The following is a 19588-nucleotide window of genomic DNA, read 5'->3' on the forward strand; positions in this document are numbered from 1 at the left end:
GAACCTCAGACCAAAAATTTGTTATTTATTAAAACTAACAAACCCTTGCGAAAAACTCTGTTAAATATATTAACGCATCCGAAAAATAACAAATTTTAAAATTAAATACACTTTTAATGACTTTTTTCACTTTTTAAAGCAAAGTATTTGGCCCGCATTTTTTGTAAGGATGAATAAGGTAGTTTTGAAATAGCTGTCAAATTGTTTGTGGTTCTCAATTTAAGTGAATGATAATTGTAATAAATACAGGAGCTCGCCTTATTTAGCAAAATTTAGTTTTATCTCACATTGGCTAAGTTTTATTTGGACAATAAATAAAACAGTATCGGCCTTGTCCTACCCGTGACAAAAAAAAAACAAAATTTCTTTTTTTCCTTATTAGTGTTAAGCCGTTTTTTTGTGTTTATTGCCTAAAACTAGAATTATATTACGAATGTATACCACTATTGGAAGTTCGTTTTTTCTGAAAAGTTATTTAAGAGATATGCAGTAGTGAAATATGTCCCACCCGTGACAGATATGGGTGGGACACATTTTGCTGAAAACTATAGCATAATAATGCAAGATGAGATTCAATCTGCACATTGGGGCCATGCACAGTTTACAGTATTTACTGCGTGTGTATGGCTGGCTGAAGGCAAAAGATATTTTCGTACGCCATTGATAGTGACGTTTTATGCCACGACAAGTATACTGTGTATTAGACTGGGTTGGTCCCCATACAAAAAAAAAAGTTGCTCCTAAATTTAAAGTTTATGTTGAGAGGGTTTCGGAAATTTTTGTTTTATTTTTTTTTTGATCCTTCGAAATACAGCCGAAAAGGCTTTTTCGTTGTAACTTGGTTATTTGACGTCCGATTTTTAAAATTGATATAACATTATTTTGGCCATGAGAAGCTTCACATTTCCGTTTAATGTCCTTTTAAGCTATGAAGTCGTTTTCATATGATTAGGTTAGCTAACAAATTTGTACCCCCCCCCTCCCCATAAAGTATCCTTTTTTCCTTACCAAATGAAAGTATTTAAAAATTCAAGAAAATGTTGCTTTGAAACCATATTATTAAAATAATAAACAAAGACGTTATAGCACTTTCAATATTTATTGCAACTGTTATTTTGCCTGATTCTTATTATACTTAAACCTGAAACTCATGATATTTTTGGCGGAAAAATTATTATTGAAAAGTTAATAAAGATATGCCAAATATCATGAATAGGGGAAGTCAAAGTAAATAAGTGAGTCAAACCTGTTGTTTCGTATTTATAATAATAACGCTATGCGACAAAATCAACTTTTTTCTAGGTATTTGACAAAACCCATTTTTTTGTAGAGATTGAGGCTTAACTAAACAAATTACTATCTCCGTTTTTCGAAGTTAGCCTCCAAAAAATAGATATCGGCTTACGAAGTTCGATATTCTATATTTCGAAATTTAATTTTTTTGTTAAAACAATTCAGCCCTTCAAATAAGGGAAAAGAGCGGACCACGCCCACATTTTTCCTTTCTCAATTTGGTGAACACGTTAACAAAAAAAATAAAATTTCGAAATGCAGAATATCAAACTTCGAAAGCTGATATCTATTTTTTGGAGGTTAACTTTGAAAAACGGAGATAGTACTTTGTTTACTTAAGCCTCAATCTCTACAAAAAAATGGGTTTTGTCCAATACCCAGAAAAAAATAGATTTTTTCGCATAGTGTTATTATTGTAAATACGAAACAACAGGGGGGATACAACTTTGTTAGCTGACCTCATCATGTGAAAACGAAATTCATAGCTTAAAACGACATTAAACGGAAATGTGAAGCTTCTCAAGGCCAAAATAATGATATATCAGTTTTAAAAATCGGACGTCAAATAACCAAGTTACAACGAAAAAAACTTTTTGGCTGTATTTCGAAGGATCAAAAAAAAAAAAAAACAAATTTTCCGAAACCCTCCCAACATTATCTTTAAATTTAGGGGCGGATATCAGCAACTTTTTTTTGCCCAGTCTATTGTGTATGCATGCTTAAAAAAGATTATCTTGTCACTAAAAAATGACATTCCCGGACTAAAAACAATTAAAGTGTTCTCTGATGGTGCAGCATCACAATTTAAAAACATACCCTTTCGAACCTTTGGTATATGCCTACAGATTTTAATGTACAGGTAGAGTGCTATTTTTTCGCCACTTTCCATGGAAAAGGAGCAGTGGTTGCAGTTGGCACCGTTGTGAAGAGGTCGGTATGGAGTCAAGTACGGCAACGTAAGGCTGATATCAATAATGCTATAGATTTCATGTTAACTGCTAGAAAGGTTATAAAGAATATTGAGACTATGCATTTATCTGAAGAAGAGGTTGAAGCTAACAGAATCATACTTGACCGAAGATGGAACGATGTACTCGCTATTAACAAGGTTCAGTCACACCATTTCTTAAAAAGATGTAGTCAAGAGGATCATTCTAACCTTTGGCATCTTTAATTTATGGTAAATCATCGAACGAGTCCGATTCGGAACCTTTGGCATCTATAAATTATGGTAAATAAGCTTTCAAAGTACTTTCAGTTCGAACGTGTCCCACCCGTGACACTACAATTTTGAATTATTATTATAAAAGTAGAAACTGAAAGTAAGCTAATTTTGTGTTAATATATTCCACATATGTCAGTGCAAATGGAGATATTTACATAAAATGAATTAACTAATACTTTATTTGACTAGAGAATAGCTTCTGTTTTCTATCTCACCCGTGACAATTTTTAAAATTAATTTTTTTCCAAATTCGTGGCAATTTTACGGTTCTTTTTTTAATTGGTGCATTAACAATTGACGACATTTTGCAAAATCTATATTTTAACTAGGAATAACTTGTAAAATTTATTAAAATCCTTTAACAAGCATGCAATTATGCGTACAAGTGTCCCACCCGTGACGATGGAATACCCCTCATCATATCACATTTGGGGAAGGAATTTCATATAAAACTGATTCGTTATTAGCACATTTGAATTACACTTAGATATATGTAAAGATAGCTAAACTTAAAGCTTAAAGTTTGGGCTAACTTGGGTTCTTTTTCGGATTGTGGTATGCATCATTAAATTGTTCCTATTGCAGAGGGTGGACCCCTCAGCAATCTTTATCTCAAAACCTTCGGGATGTGTCTTTGTCGTTAATACAACAACAACATACATCGGAAGTATTTAATATTATTTTTGCCTACAAATAAATTGAGTATTAATCGTTGAAAATCATTTTCACACAAAAGTGATTAAGAACGACTTTGTATTTCCAAAACCATAATTGAATATATTGCCTCAATTAACTATGAAAATTGCGTTATTGTTAATAAATATGCAAATGTGTGTGTATGCACTTGAAAGCCAAGCAACTGTGGTGATTCCTGCGCTCGTAAATGCTACGCGGCTTATGGTTTGTGTTTATGCCTCATTGAGTGTGCACCGCAATGGAGTGAGAGTCATTTTGAAAAATTGTGCGAAAGGTGTGTGCATGTAGAACTAATGCAATGTGCTTGCCAGTTTTGCCAGGTGATGAAAAAAGAAGAAGCTAGATTGGCAAAAAAAAAGGTTAGAAAAAGCTAAATTTTGAAAAAAATAAGCTAAAAAAAGGCCAGCAATTTTTTTGGTTAATTCATAAAATTTTGTTTTTATATTTTAGTTTACATATTTGTAAATAAAAACTTATAAACATAACTTAAGCACAACTTCCTGTTTCAAAACATATCAGGCACATTTTCCTTGACTATCACATGGAATTACTTTAAATGATTGCATATGTGTATATACACAAAAAAAATATTACAAACTAATTATTTATATAAAGTATTCCCCGTCTGAAAAATTTGAAGAGCTTAAGTCTGTGTATAAAGTTTGGCTGTTTACCATAGATATGAGATCATCGGTAATTTCAAAATCAACATTTAGATAAGCGTTTTAACGAGCATCTAATATTAAGCAGCGCATTAAGCATTTTAATTTTTAGTTTGTTCCTTAATTTAGTTTTCAGAATTTTCATCCCACTAAAAATTCTTTCAACCTCCGCGTTACTGAGTGGTAATACTAAAAAACTAAATATGAATTCGACAAGTTCTAAAAAACGTGGTTCGTTTAATGCATTTTTATGTTCTCGGACTTCCGACCAAAATTCCATGGTGGAGTGTACATTTTTCCATTGTATAGTTATAAGTTTTCGCCACTGTAGAAAACTCATATTATTAGGTATTAGGTGTTCACAGGAACTATTGAAATTATTTTATTTTAGAAATTATTAAAAATACATTCGGATTAAAAAAGGCTAGAAAAAAGTCACGAAGCTAAACCCAAAATTTCGAGGCTAAAGGCAAAAACAAAAGGCTAAATCTAGCCTCCAAAAGGCTAACTTGGTAACACTGGTGCTTGCATTTAGTAATATATGTATGTGTGCACATGTGTCTCGCTCATCTTTATATACTCATACACATATAGGTACTGGGCCATGTTTGTTAACCGCGGCTGTTCGCTTCAACGAGAATGCACAATTAGGGCCCGATTTTATATGACGCAGTGACGCGTCACAGTCACTCACATTCACATACACATACCACTCTATAAAGCCAAATTAAACTTCCTTAACCCAAACGCCATAGTCGTAACCATACCCATATCCATAACCATCTCAATGTGATCGATTAATGGTGCCTTAACCTAACAATCGTGAAAATTTCATAAAAATGAAGAAAACGCAAAAAATTACAAACATATTCTACAAAAAAGAAGTCTCTTAGTCATAACGTATCCAAAACAATGAAGAAAAACTAAAAAAAGTTATTAAATTCACCAACTCAAATATATTTAGGTTATGGATATGGCGAGAAACCAAAAACCAATTGATTGGTTATGGCGTTAGCGTTATGGTATGGCACCATTAATCGATTACATTCCTTTCCATAAGGTAGGTTCGATCAGCTGATTTATCTGGTTATGGCTTTATGGTTATAAGTCACCATTAATTCGCCCTATAATACCAAATAAGTCACAAAGGCATTCAGATTTTCAAACAAATGTGAAATGTCATCGCACATACGCACCTGTGACAATGCCACCAGTGTTTGACCAATGAAGGTGATATAAAAAAGGTCTGGTTGCACCGAAAACACTTTTATCCATGAACCAATGCAGGTGCCGACAATGCCCACAAGTGCTGTTATGCGCAGACCCTGGCAATGAGAATTTTTTGTTTGTTATTAGTAATCAATTAAAATAATTGGACTGAGAAAAGCTTTTCTAAACAAATATGTAGCAGAGTAAAGTAAAAACATACCATTTTGTCAAGGAACCAACTGCCAGGAAAAATTAATGGAATATAGACAATCATGTAAATCATTGATGTCCAATTAACCCAACTTTCTCCAATGCCATAATATCTGTAAACGTGAAAGTAAAGTAAAAATTATACCGCATTTATGTATTATAAATAATAGTTAAGTATTCTTAGTTAAAATTAAAAAAGGGTCACCGTTTTTGTAGTTGTATGAAATCGATGTCCAACTTGGTTAGTTCTCTATCTTTTTGAGCAATTTTGTTAATATTAAATCTGCGTTATTTCAACTTGCCACTATCGTCCATAGCAGTAACTTCAACAATCACGAGGCAACAATTATATTAAAATTATCCCATCAAATATTTGGGCAGTTATGCACAGGCGGATTTTGGAATATTAGCGCTCGTTATTAAATAACCGTGCCTTGCCATTGGTTACCAGTGAGTGTTGAAACTTTATAGTACTAGTTTGGACCAGGGTTGTGCGTTTACAACATTTTTTGGATTGTTTACACTTTCATTGTAAACAATTGTAAATAATGTAAACAATTGTAAAAATTTACCAGCATATGTCATTTCAACTTATATTGTAAACTGTCAAGTTGTTGTTGTTAATTCAAACAGATCGATTTGAAAGGTCAAAAAAGTTACTTTTTTATTTATTATAAAATAAAAATTGACCAAAAAAATGAAGAATCGGACAGTGAAAATGAATAAAAAATATTAAAATACTAAATATTAAAGCGTATTTTTTTATTATTTTTTTTTTACAACCTTGGAAAACTGTTTGAAAAATAGTGAAAATGCTTAATTAGTAGTAGAGTGTTTCTGACTCATAAAAAAAGCAAACAAATGAATTGTTTACAATTGCTTACAAAAATGAATTGTTTACGTAAACAATTATCTTGTAAACAATTACATTGTTTACATGTAAACAATTGCTGTAAACAATGTAAACAGTTTACAGGCCCAACCCTGGTTTGGACTTAAATTTTCCTACATATATACTAAAGTTTGCACAGTGCACCCTGGCCTATTTTCAAAATTTTGTAAGCCATAAATTTTTGTTAACCATAAATCGACTGCCTCGTCGTACATCACCCTATCTAAGCTGTCAGTTCGCAAACGCCGAGGCACAACTCTCGAATCCTTTTTCCAAAAATGCCCCATCCGAGGAACTTTTTTTCTTAATCCTCCCGTGGCTGAACAGAAACACGTAACTCGTAATTACACGTTTTTGTCTTGCTACGAGTTGTCGGAGTCCAGACGAAAAACTTTTACTCAATCTTTATTATTGCTGCAAATATTACACTTTCGGGCAGAAAATTACTTGAAAGCTATTCTAAATGTGTCTAAATTTTCTTTGCCTGAACAGCGATTAACTCTGAAATTTAGTCGTTTTTAAAATATCTGGAGTTACGTTCTTTTGTTGAAACACAAAAAATTTAAGCGTATGAAGGGTATGTTTGTTACAATTTCTTAGAAGTTACGTGCAAGTTTTGTGCTTTTGTTGTTGATCCAAAACTACGAACCAAAAATGTTAGCCCCTATTGCATAGAAAACTTTAAAATTTAGGCTTTCCGAAATTATAAATTTGTTTGGAATAATTTGTGATATATCTGGACTTCTACGAAAATCCTTAATTCCCCGCAATGTTCAAAAAAATAGATACGTTATTTTGCTCTATCACGGGAGAAAAGCCGTCAAAATTTAAGCTCATCAAAAAATTCTCGGGTGGAGCGTTCTTTAAACAAATTCTGAAAAAGTGCGTTTTTTAAAATTCCCTCAGATAGAGCCTTCGAGAAATCGCTAACGATGTAAGACGACATTCCACTTAGCAGTTATTTTAGTTCAAGATGGAAGAGGGAAAACAAGAAATTAAATACTTACTTCACAATTATATTATTAATAATACTGTATTGAATCCATTGTGCAGCATTTACGCCAGAGTAGAAAACGAACAGGAACAATACGACCCAGCGCTGTTTGTAAACTTTAATTCCTGCAAAAGTATACATAAATTATATTCAATGTATAAATTGGAGGTAGAAACATCTTTTTCTTGATCTAGGACCGAATTTTAACATATGGTCACGAAGCCGCAGCCATACGAAATAAAATTACAATTTCTTAATATAGTGAAGATATTGTAGAGCTTCAGAGACAAAGTGCAGGGTCTAAAAAACCCAGGAGTTTAACGACCAAACTGACAAACCCTATCAAAAAGTATGACATAAAATAACCCCGTCCCCTTGGCAAGGTGTGCAAGCTTTTTTCTATGACCTACGCCACTTACTGCTTCTAGATTTGGTAGCTGTATCACTCCTAAATGCTGTAGTCTTAGCCTGGCAAACGCAGGGCACGAGCAAAAAACGGTCACGATCGTTTCCTCGTCCAACCCATACTTTCTACATCTGCTATCACTACATCTGCTATCACTGCGCCTATAGTCCTCTCTTTTTAATCATGAGGGTACATTTTTTAGTCTAAAATTGTAGGACCTACACATGATCTTCGACGGTTAACAGCCACGCTCTTGGGTCCACAGCTTTCCTCTTTGACCGATCTAGTGCAGATCTTGACTTGTCTTAATCTCGCCCAATATTGGGACATCTACGGTGCAAGATTCGAGAATGCGCCCATTTTAGCCAGCTCATCCGTTTTCATTCTCATCTATTCCCATATGTCCTGGGACTCAATATAGATGTATACTTTGCCCTGTCGCAGGGGCTTGCTTACTTCCTAATACACTTTTAGATGCTGTGCTGTGCGAGAGTATTGCCTTAATTCCTGCGTGGCTGTCATAAAAACTGTGGCCGCTCCGGCTTAAGCTATTTTCTTCCACTGTTTCTACTGCTTTGGTTACGGCGACTTCTTCCACCTGAAAACACTATAGTGATCTGGCAGATTGAAGAAATTGTTTATTTACCGACTAGCACAGTATACCACAGACCCAAGTCCTTCCCACCTTGCGCCAACTATCCACCTCTATAGTGGCTCTAAGTGCCCCTTCGATGCACAGGAACGGAATCAGGTACTCTGTTCGTTCAGTATTTGATGGCGTTACAACTATGGCTGTGTGGCCTGCGCTCAAGTTGCCCCGAGGCATTGTTTTTCGCTATCAGGTGTACAGGTGGAATGTGCAGAATAGCATACAATGCAGCCGCTGGGTTTATTTTCAGAGCTCCTGTACTGCTGAGCATTGATAGCCTGCATACCCCTTCTAATTTTTTGAGGTCGGTTATTTTTTGAAGGACTCCATGGTATAGGATAGGCTTTGCAATCGCTGTAAATACCCAATGAGATAGAGAGGGAAATTGACCCCACGTACACCCCAGTATTCTTGTACACATATAAAATGCCGTAGAGGCCTTTTTCGCTATCTCCTCCACGATGAGCTTCTACAACTTACTGTATAGAATGATTCCTAGATATGTTGTACAATGTTTCTTCTGCAGGGCCATCCCCCTTCGCTTAGGCCTAGTCTAATTTGGGATTTTATACCTCAGTAAACAAGACCATATCCGTTTTCTGGGCGTTGGCGGTCAGACCGACATTAGAAGGAATTATAGAACTTTTCACTTAGAAAAGATCGAGTGTTCATATTCAGTTACAAGAGGGGTATTCTCTTTATCTACACACGTTTATCAAAAACTGTCCAAGGTTTTTACATTTTCTTTAATAGAAAATTTAGAAATGTGACATAAATGTTTAAACTGAATGTTTAGTTAAAAAAAAGGAAAAAAAAAACAATAAATTTTTGTGCGTTGCAGTTTTGTAAACTGTTTGAATGTTTCAGATGGAAGCATAAGAGCATTCTCGAAGTGCTGTATATTTGGTCTAGAAAATGTGGAATATTTTCTACATTTACTAGTCTTCCTAGAGCGAGAGGATTGCCCTGATATTAACAACAAATTTGTCTGTAATTCATATTGGAAAACATCAAAAATATTAACATAATTATGATTATGATTTTGAAGGCGATGTTTTTACCTGTTTTATTTCGCATGGGAACTGCCCCAGTTTAATGTACGTACCCGTATGTTAAAAATTAAAATTGAAGGACTACAAGAAATTTGTAAGACACTTACCATCTCCTTTTCCTGTGTCGGTGCTCTGCTCAACCGAATATTCACTTTCTGTAAATCTCGCTGGACGCAAATCTGTTTCAGTAATAGTCATTTTGCTTGTGTTGTTTTTCACCTCCTACAAACTTGTGCTACTACTATTACTTTTTATTTGCTTTCTTTTATTATTATCCTTTCTCTTTAAACATTGTTAAACTCTGTATGTTTGCAGCATTTTTTTGCTGAACTACGGACGGTTGTGTGTGATGTATTTATTGCTCGGTGGTATTCAAATTTAAAACAGATATGTAAGTATTTACGATGTTATTGATCTCTTCCCTAATTTTCGGTTTCAATTCTGTGAATCATCGTGTTACATCTACTAGTAATTCAATCTCAACCTCTTGCGGATGGTGAACTAAATATTATAGTAAAGACATCGTTGCGGCGCAGATTGCGTGGATTTCAGTTGAGCCGAAAGAAAAACTGAAATTGCAAAAATATTAAACACATTATTGTACTTCTTTAGTTATTTGTTTTTCATACATTCAGAAATAAATAAATGTTTATGCAAATTTTAAAATAAAAATTCTGTTGGCGATTTCTAATAAATTTTTATTTGAAATCTCTGCTTTCTCATGCCCTTCCCATGTCCATTGACGTGACCTTCGTCAAAATTATTTAACTCCCACTATTTAAAATGTTAAATAGCTTATTTTTTGTTGTTTGCCTAAGTACTTTTTTCCCAGCCTCTTATTATTTCATTATTGGCACGAGTTCATTTACGCGTAAGTTAATTGAATGAGTTGATTAATGCAATTTGTGGCATTCTAATAAGGCATTTAAAAATGATGCCACATTCAATTATGCGAAAATATAAGCAATTTAGGTAAATAAACTCAACAATGTAAATTTTAAATTAGCGTTGATAAAATTGTAGGTACTAAATTGAATAATACAAGCCAGAATTGAGTATGCGTACTTTTATTTTATTCGTGATTCACACTTTGATTTATAGACTGTTCAAAAATTAGTGTATCTAACAGACCGATTAATTATTTGAGTGTTTTAATGTGCCTAACTTTAAAGTGGCAAAAAATTAGTTTATTTATTATAAGGCTTATGTGATTTACTTATAAATTGATCAACTTTAGTTCATTAATTGACTTTATAGACAGATTGTGCTTAGGGGCATAATGAAATAACTTTGACTGCATATATCAGTAACAATAATTCTTTTTCTGTAGCAAAAGTGTTTTGTATATTACACATGACATTTATTGCTTAAAATATGTAATTTTTGCTGTCTCTAGGTCCGTGCTTCATGAATAGAACACCTTTGATTTTTTCGTTTTAAAAACCGATATATTTCAATTACACTACGGCAATCATCTTCAGGGTAGAACAAATTTATTAACACGTCTGTCCCGTGTGACGTAGAGTATGAAAAAATATCATAGAAAAATCGCAGTCGTTTCGGTGTTAAATGGAGAAAATAACAAATCCAATGAAAATCGGCTGAGATATCCCGTGTTAAACAGAAAATAATCGTTCTACAACAAACAAATTCAAACTCTTATAAAACTCCTAAGAAAACACCAAAGTTTACATTGGCACTACCTCTTTTAGGTCTTCAAAGCAATTCGTTGAGTAAAATAACCAAATCAAAATGTTCCTTTAAAAGTCAAAATGTAAAAAAATGTAAGGCGCGATAACCTCCGAATACGGTTAAGGCCGAGCTTCTCTTCTAGTTTGCGTAGTGCTCCTTTTTAATATTATTTAATATTGATAAAACTTGTTTCTAAAATTTTGATGTTGCTTTTCCCGGGGCGTTAACCAAGGATCTTCGGTGCGGTAGGCGGACGCTTCCACCACACCACGACGCCCGCCAAAAAAAGTCACACTTACTTACATAGCTAAAAAAGAATTGACAGAGAGAGATTTCATATAGTTTTACATCATCATTAATTGGCGCTTAACCGCCTAAGCAATTTTAGCCGTTTCGTAACAAATCACGCCAGCTATTCCCGTTTCGCGATAACTGACGCCAATTGGGAGCACCAAAGGAGTTCAAGTCTTCCTTCATCTGCCGCTCCCAACTCAGTGGATGTCTCCCCTTCCTCTGCTTTCAAACAACGGTGTCGAATGAAATACTTCCTTGGCAAAAGCGTCTTTGTCCATTCGTATAACATGACCTAGCTAGCGAAGCCTTTGGGTTTTTACTCACTGCATTATCGTCAGCGTAAAGATCATATAACCAATCATTATACCTCCTTCAATACTCGCCCTCGGCATGACGGACAGGACAATAAATCTTCCGGAGAAATTTTATCTCAAACACTCCAAGAGCCATTTAATATTCTCTCGACACCGTTCAATATTCGGAACCAAGCATCAGGACAGGTATGATGAACGACTTGTAGAACGTCATTTTTGTTCTTCGAGAGAGGACTTTACCTTTCAATTGTATACTCAGTTCTAAGTAGCATTTCTTGGCAAGGGTTTGATTTCTAAGCTGGGATTGTTTTTTGCTTTAAATGATGGCTTACAAATATACGAAATCCTTCACAGTCTCAAATTTATATCAAATTAACAGTGACAGCAATTACTTCGTCCTGTCCTCATTTGTAGTTTAACAATAGTTGTGTTTTGTTTTTTACATTTATATACATATGCACTTTAACTTTATATAGACTGCTAAAAGTGTAACTTTATCTGCACTTATGAAATTGTTGCGCAGAAAATTAGTACTGCTAATTTCATCATGCATCAAACTCGGTTGTAACTGAAATGTGTATCTCCATTTTATCTCAACCCTATTCTCCAATTCTATGTTCGGAAAGTGTGAGAGTCCACTATGTGTCGCAACTGACTTAGCTATAGGCTATACACCAGTGATGATAATCATGGTACATTTGTACTTTTTTTGGTACATTTCGCTTCCCGAAAGTACGTTGGTACTACATTGACATATTTAGTACATTTTTGTAAAATACAGCGCTACGCTTCAAGTCCGTTGCAAAGCAGCTCTGAATGTACAAAACAAATTTTTAATTTTTCGAGAAAATATCGTCGCCCGCTAGCCAGAAGCATGAATGTGTAATTTTTCCGATTTTGTGTTAGAGGCCCCTTTGGATTACCCTTTAGATTCTCTATGTTCTACTTAAATCTAGAGCTTCCTACGTACATGGAAACCCCAATAATTTGCAATGTTATTTTCACGAATGTACAATTCAGTCACACAAAGTTGAGCCAGAAAAATGAATAATGCATATTGTATGTCACATTCGTTGATATGGCTAAACAATTTTTACAATTTTTGAAAAAAATAAGAACAGCACATAGTCGTATGTTCCCTCGTTCGGGTATAGGTGCCTGGTATTCTCCAAAAAAAAAAAAAAAAAAAAATTACACCGATGAAGAATTTTTAATAGCTTAATATACTAAAAATAATAGTTGTTTAAATGAAGGCAAACCGGTTTATTCGAAGCCGTTGCCTCTTCCCGAATCAAAACTAGAATACTTGGAAGAATTGTGTGAAAAACTGGTTATACCAAAATTATATCATTCTTTTTATAAAAATCTTGAGGGCAACGCTTTTCCCGAACCCAACATTTCAGAAGATTCTGGGTATGATGAGAATAAGAACTAGTTCTTAAATAAAAACACATTAGTGTATATGAAATTGAATTGAATGTGTAACTTTTTTCATTTACATACATACTTTCGATAAGTCAAAGCCGCGGATGTTTTCCCAAGTACTGTGATGCTTCGAATCCCAATCCGCCAACGGAATTGGCCTAGCAGGTCTTGGCTTGGCCCTAACGTTATATAAAAATCAATCTGTAGTGATTTTTTTACGTCCTTTGAGGTTAAGGCCATACCATTACCAGTTGGGCCAATTCTTATAGCTTATTCGGATTCAGCGCATCAAAATGCATAGAAAGCATGAGCAGATTAACCTAATCCGGACTACTTTTAATTTTTTTGTATAGATGTGTTAACAAAAAATATATCAGCTTTTTAAATTTTTGTTGTGCCAGAAAAATGAATATGCCAAATCTCGGAGAATAGAAGGGATGCGAGCAGAACAATTATCTCAGTTAAAAGAGCATAGTGTGAGTATAATATATAAGTACATTTTTACACTAGAAACTATTTCTTCTAATTTTGAGAGAGCAATAAACTTTGAAACTCGATTTTCCAACATTTTCATTTTGGCACATTCATGCTTCTGACAAGCGGGCGACGATATATAGTTAAATTGTTTTGTTGCCGAGCACAATTTGCCATTTGCAATTATGGATCATTTAAATATGGTTATGAATAATAGCATAACTGATTCTAAAATTGTAAACAAATTTTGCATTAATAGAATTAATGTACAGAAAATAATAACTCAAATAACAGAGCCAGAAAATTATAAATCCATAATTTCATTTTGTAGAAGAATTATTACTCTCTAATAATAGATGAAACGACTGATATACGTATATCAAAAATTTGGCAGTTTCGATTCGAATTTTTGATCAAAAGTGCATTGATAGATTTTTAGACTTGATACCTTTGACCGATAGTAGCACGGAGGGTATTTTTAATACCATTATTGAATCTGTGAAAGACCATTTGGTGCCACTTGAAAAAATTATTGGTTTCAATGCCGACAATTGCTCGGTTATGATGGGAGCAAAAAGCGGAGTGCCAGCAAGGCTGAAGCAAGTTGTTCCAAATCTGCATGTTAATGATGTGTTTGTCACATTTTGAATTTAGCTTCAATGGCCACTTGTGATGGTCATATTTCCCAACAAAATTGATAAATTTATTTAACAATTTGGGAAAAATTTAAACAACTTGACATCAGGACGGATAAGGCGACAGCTGTTTCGATTATACCTTGTAAATCTCTTAAAAGCCTTTTCTCCCGGGAGTGGGATTTGAACCCGCACTCCTACGATGGTTGAAGTGTTATAAACGCATTCAGCCACGTCATGCCTTAGCTGTTGTAAACCTTATCTAAATTTCCTTCTTTGCATATTTTCTTTATTCATAGGCCATACTTCGTATGGCACCATATGGTAAAGTTATGCGTTGGTAAGGCGGTTTTTCAAAGAATCTTGGTGTTGGTTTTGTTCTATTTATAGAACTACAACGAATTAACCAATGTTGTTTATTTGTATGAGTTTTTACTTACAAACTCTTAAAAATTGATAAATTTTTAAAACACGTAAACTATCATTTTTTAACAGCCCCCTTAGGAGGGCAGACTTTCAGAGTTTTCAAGAACATTTCGGTACAGAAATTCATGTTATACTAAAGTACGCCCCCACAATGTGGCTTTCTTGAAAAGCAGTCATAGATAGAATTCTTGAGCAATGGGATGTCCTCAAGTATTATTTTAATCTTTACGTATTTGAAAATAAAGGTAGTAATCAAAATATTCGTCTTATATCTGAAATTTTTCAAAGTCCTATTTATAAAGTATATTTTACATTTCTTTCTTATATTTTAAATGAAATAAATAATGTGAATATAGAAATGCAGTCTGAAGATATTCGCATACATTTACTTATTACCAAATTAAAAATTTTATAAAAAAAATCTTTTTCAGACTCCAGTCCTATTTGGATATTAGATATTGATTCAGACGAAAATCATTTAACTCCAGATGAAGTTTGCTGCGGTGTTAATGTGGATATTATTCTATCAAACAACCTTTTCGAAAAAGATGACGTACATACACATATTTAAGAACTGTGCTAAACAATTTTATATACAATTTTGTAGTACTTTATTAAAGAAAGTAAATTTGAATGATAAAACTTTGTTGTGGGCTGCAAAGCTTTCACCAGAAAGTATTTTAAACAAATAGTATTGTGCCTTTAGTTATGGACTTGTTTCCGAAGTCTGCATTTGATAAAATGGAGAAAATTAATTCTGAATTTAGAGCTTTAGCCGAGCATGAGAGTCTTAAAAAGTTCAAGAATTTAAATATATGCAGCTTTTGGGAAGAATTATAATGACAACTATGTCATAATATAGATACGAAAAAAAGCTTTTTGTAAACTGAGGTATTTAAAGAACTTAAAGAAGAAGAACTGTTAATGTAGTGATTGAAACATGAATTATTAGTATAAATGTAGGCGACAATTTGTCAACTTTTATACCTGAATCTAAATCTTTTGTACCTAAAATGTTTTTATGAAATGTTTTTGCATTGAATGCAGCTGTTATTTTTTTTTAATATTAATTTTATGTTCCTTACTGGTACTCAAGAAAGAAATGTTTTTATATATGTACATAATTGTACGCTTCAATCGATAAACTTCTTTTATTATTTTTACTGGAAAAGTATTTCTTCATAAATCATATTTCCCTGTTATGCTACTTTTAATTTGTCTTAGAAAGTTTCCTGACTAAAAATAGTTTTTGGATAAAGAAGCAGAATATAGCTCCAGTTTGGTTCAAATTCACATCTGAAGACTTTTGGTACATTTTTGGATGATTTGGTACATTTTTTTTTCATCGTTTAGTACAAAATGAAAAAAAAATCCATTTATCATCTCTGCTATACGCTATGACCAGAAATTTCCCCGCTGTTTAAAACAACCCGCTTTCTATCGAGTTATTTACCTATGTACATATGTCGCAAGTCGGTCTTCAATAATTGCCGCTGGATGGGTGTCATTATCTTAGTGATGATAAGCTGATAAGCGTTTCTTTCCCGTGAGAGCAGTTGTATATACATGTAAAAAAAACACAGCCAATGATATACAAATTCAGTTAGCAGTGATTATATGAAAACCTTTAGTAGGTAAATCTAACTTGATAGTTCGAAGCTGGGTCAGGGCACGGCCAAACATTGCAAACATCTTTTTGCGCCTATTTTGTATATTTGCTTTTAATACCTTTTCAAGAAGAGCACTACTGTTAATATGAACACTGCTGTATATATTCAAAGTCAATTATATTTTATAATTTGCTGGGAGACCAAAACAAGGAACTCCAAACACAAATGATTCGCATATTATCATTGTTTTTGTCATGTAAAGCAGAAAACCGGTTTACTTCGTACAATTGTTTTATACGGAATTGCATAAAGAGAGCAGAATCATCGCAACCGATCGAAATGTGTAATTTTTCGCTCTTTTTTGTCGAGTTTTAGACTAACTTTTTAGCTTATTAAAACAACGTGTTTTCGAGCCGAGGCGCTACGTTTGAGGAGACGACAAATATGAAATGATGCATGAAGAATATTAGACCGACCCATTTGAATAAAAATATTGCCAATTTTTTATGTCTTTGATTCAAAATGTTTGTTAGCGTCTCAAAAAGTGCCACTGAAAGTTCTTACGAGAATCAATATACTCAACTTGTTAGAACAACAGTGACAATGATAATATTCCCTAAAAAACAACAAAAAATACCAAATACTTCGTTTGAACGAAATTAAATTGTCAATTCTCTGAGAGTGAATGGTCACTGTTTGGTTATTTAAAGGATGTTTCGGGGAATTAAATTTCTTGGCTGTTTGACAAACCTTTGTCACTCTAATGAGGAAAATTAGTGGTCTAATGTCTCTTTAGACCCAGCAGTTCCCGTGATACCGATGGGCAGAGAGTACTTAGTGCTCTCCTAACTGAAGTCAGCGATGTACCGCACAGGGATGATGAACGCGATCCCGCAATCGATGATGATGGAATTAATGTCTCCCCACCCGATTATGACGAATTCAGAATAGCAATAACCAGATTAAAAAGCAACAAGACCGCGGGCGCTGATAGATTCCCTGCGGAGCTTAGCAAAATATGATCGGACGAGTGCATTCCGGACGATTGAAATCTAAGTGTTTTTTGCCCAGTCGATAAGAAAGGAATCAGCCTTCTTAATATCGTACGAAAGATTGCAGCCCACCGTGAATCGGCCGATTGGACCTTATCAGTGCGGCTTCGACCTGGTTAATCTACCATCGACCAGATTTTCACAATGTACCACATCTTCGCCAATTTTAAAGCCGCCTTCGACAGCACAAAAAGGAACTGCCTATTAGCCGCTATGTCTGAATTTGGTTTCAGCGGCAAACTTATACAGCTGTGATCCCCTATCGTGCGATATTTTTAATTTTATGCTGGATATTATACTAGAAATTATACTAGCTGCAGAACTTAACCGCCCTGTAACAATATTCTATAAAAGCGTGCTATTACTGGCGTATGCTGACGACATCGATAACATCGACCTGAAAACCCACGCCGTAATTTCTGCGTACTCCAAACTAGAAAAAGAAGCGGAAAAGATTGGTTTGATTATTGCTCAAATTTCAATCAGTTTCTTCAACCCTTCTGTAATTTCAGACTTGTGTTGCCACAATTAAGGGATGCGGCCAACCTTTTCAACTGGGAGGTGTCGCACCGCATCTCAGAGCACCACCTGACTATACCCCAGCGGGTTAAGGGGTCAGAATATTCCCGCGGTAGGTATGCCTGTCGTAAGAGGCGACTAAAATACCAGATTCAAGGGGCTGCGTAGCGCAACCCTTCAGGTAGCCAGCGCAATATATAGCTTCTCCAAACCCAATTTTCAACCTCACCTATCCGCGGCGAATCCTGTTTCACTAACAGACGAGGCTCTCGCGACCCCAAGCTCCTCATGGAACTTGGGGGTGGGGAGGGAGGGAATGGCCTGAAGGTTTAATGTGGCCACATAAATCGTTCCCGAAATGGTCGGGCTAGCACCTTAATGGTGCTGTGGTACCGGAGCGTACCGGATCTGTATCCGGCAAAGGATCATCACATCGATAACACTCCCCAAAGCCTTCAGGGAGCAACCTTATCGCTACAACAACAACAACAACATTGGTTTGATTATGAATGAGGACAAAACGAAAAGCTTGCTGTAATCGAGCAAAGACAGCAACCACGTTACTGTTGGCAGCATAATTTCGAAATAGTAAAAGACTTCATTTATTTGGGAACCAGCATTAACACAACCAATACCATCAGCTCTGGAATCGAGCGAAGAATCACTCTTGCCAATAAATGATACTTTGGACTAGGTAGGTAAGTGAAAAGTAAAGTCCTCTCTGGGCAAAGGAAAATCATGTTCTACAAGTCACTTATCGTACCCGTCCTGCTATATGGTGCAGAAGCATAGACCATGACAACATCAGATGAAGTGGCTTTGGGAGTAATGGACCTCTACCCTTTTGCAATGGCGAGTGCCGAAGAAGATTTAATGATGAGCTGTACGAGCTTTACGCAGACATCAACATAGTCCAGCGAATTAAAACTCAGCGGCTGGCCATGTTATGCGAATGAAAGATGAAGCTCCGGATAAGAAAATATTTTTTATCGAAACGGAAAATATACAAATATGCAACTGTAATTGAAAAATCATCTAAAAAAAAAAAAAAACAATTTTAATAGAGACAAAATAAAATAATATGATGGCACCTTGAAGAAAAGTAAGAAAGTTCTGATGTAGGTATGTATTTCCGTAATACAGCCACTAGAAAACCAAAATGATGATCATAAATATCTAGCGTAAAACTGTTTTCAAAACCGCGCAAGACCACTAATTTTATTTTATGAATACTAAACATTGACATTTGCCCATGAAAGTTCGTGGAGTTATCGGTCGAACACTAAAAAAAAACCTTTAAATCACTCGAATTGCGGGTAAATTCGACCGATATTTCTGTAAATTTGTATCCATCGCAAATAGATGTTGAGTCAACTTCGCGCAAATTGTTGATTCTGCATGAACCGTTGTAATTGAATGAGAATATGTTATTTTTACAGAATATTGTTAACTTTAGACCAACAGTTTTCCTTCTGTTGAAATGATCATACAAGTTTGTCCTCTGGACAAAAAAACTGCGTTGACTTAACGATAATGTGATCAATTTTGCTGAAAAACTGTTAATTCAAGAATAACAAACCCGATTTGTTGATTCTACTAGCTTTATTTATTTCTGTGAAAGTAAATTGGAGCTAATATTTTTCAAATAGGTCGGTCTAATGTGAATATTGCAGGCGACGCTCGTAAGCTTGTGATATATGATAAGCGATTAACATCGCCCGACTTCATATTGTTTTTTTTTTTTTACCCAAATAACAGTATATTTTAATTTAATCTTTTCAAAGTAAGTACAAGTGCACGTTCCTTTTGAAGATATGCCTATATATTACGGTGGGCCCTAGTAATGAAAACAAAATTTT

General features: G+C 34.6%; 1 protein-coding gene across 5 annotated transcripts in view; it reads right to left on the minus strand.

Annotated features, from left to right (window-relative positions):
* The window catches only part of HisT (Histamine transporter), a 111304-nt gene that overhangs the window by 61013 nt on the left and 30703 nt on the right, over positions 1-19588 (minus strand). For 4 of the 5 annotated variants that reach the window (XM_067776955.1, XM_067776950.1, XM_067776953.1 and 1 more), the window contains exons 2-5: positions 9396-9857; positions 7195-7306; positions 5306-5408; positions 5073-5201 (exon numbers count right to left, since the gene is read on the minus strand). In XM_067776955.1, the coding sequence (XP_067633056.1) occupies positions 5073-5201; positions 5306-5408; positions 7195-7306; positions 9396-9486 (435 nt within the window). In that variant the 5' untranslated portion in view covers positions 9487-9857. Of the gene's footprint in view, positions 1-5072; positions 5202-5305; positions 5409-7194; positions 7307-9395; positions 9858-11980; positions 12098-19588 lie in introns of those variants that run through there. The other variant, XM_067776954.1, reaches the window with a different exon arrangement.

The sequence above is a fragment of the Eurosta solidaginis genome, chromosome 3 (assembly GCF_040869045.1).
Source record: "Eurosta solidaginis isolate ZX-2024a chromosome 3, ASM4086904v1, whole genome shotgun sequence".
In the NCBI taxonomy this organism is placed as follows: Eukaryota; Metazoa; Arthropoda; class Insecta; order Diptera; family Tephritidae; genus Eurosta; species Eurosta solidaginis.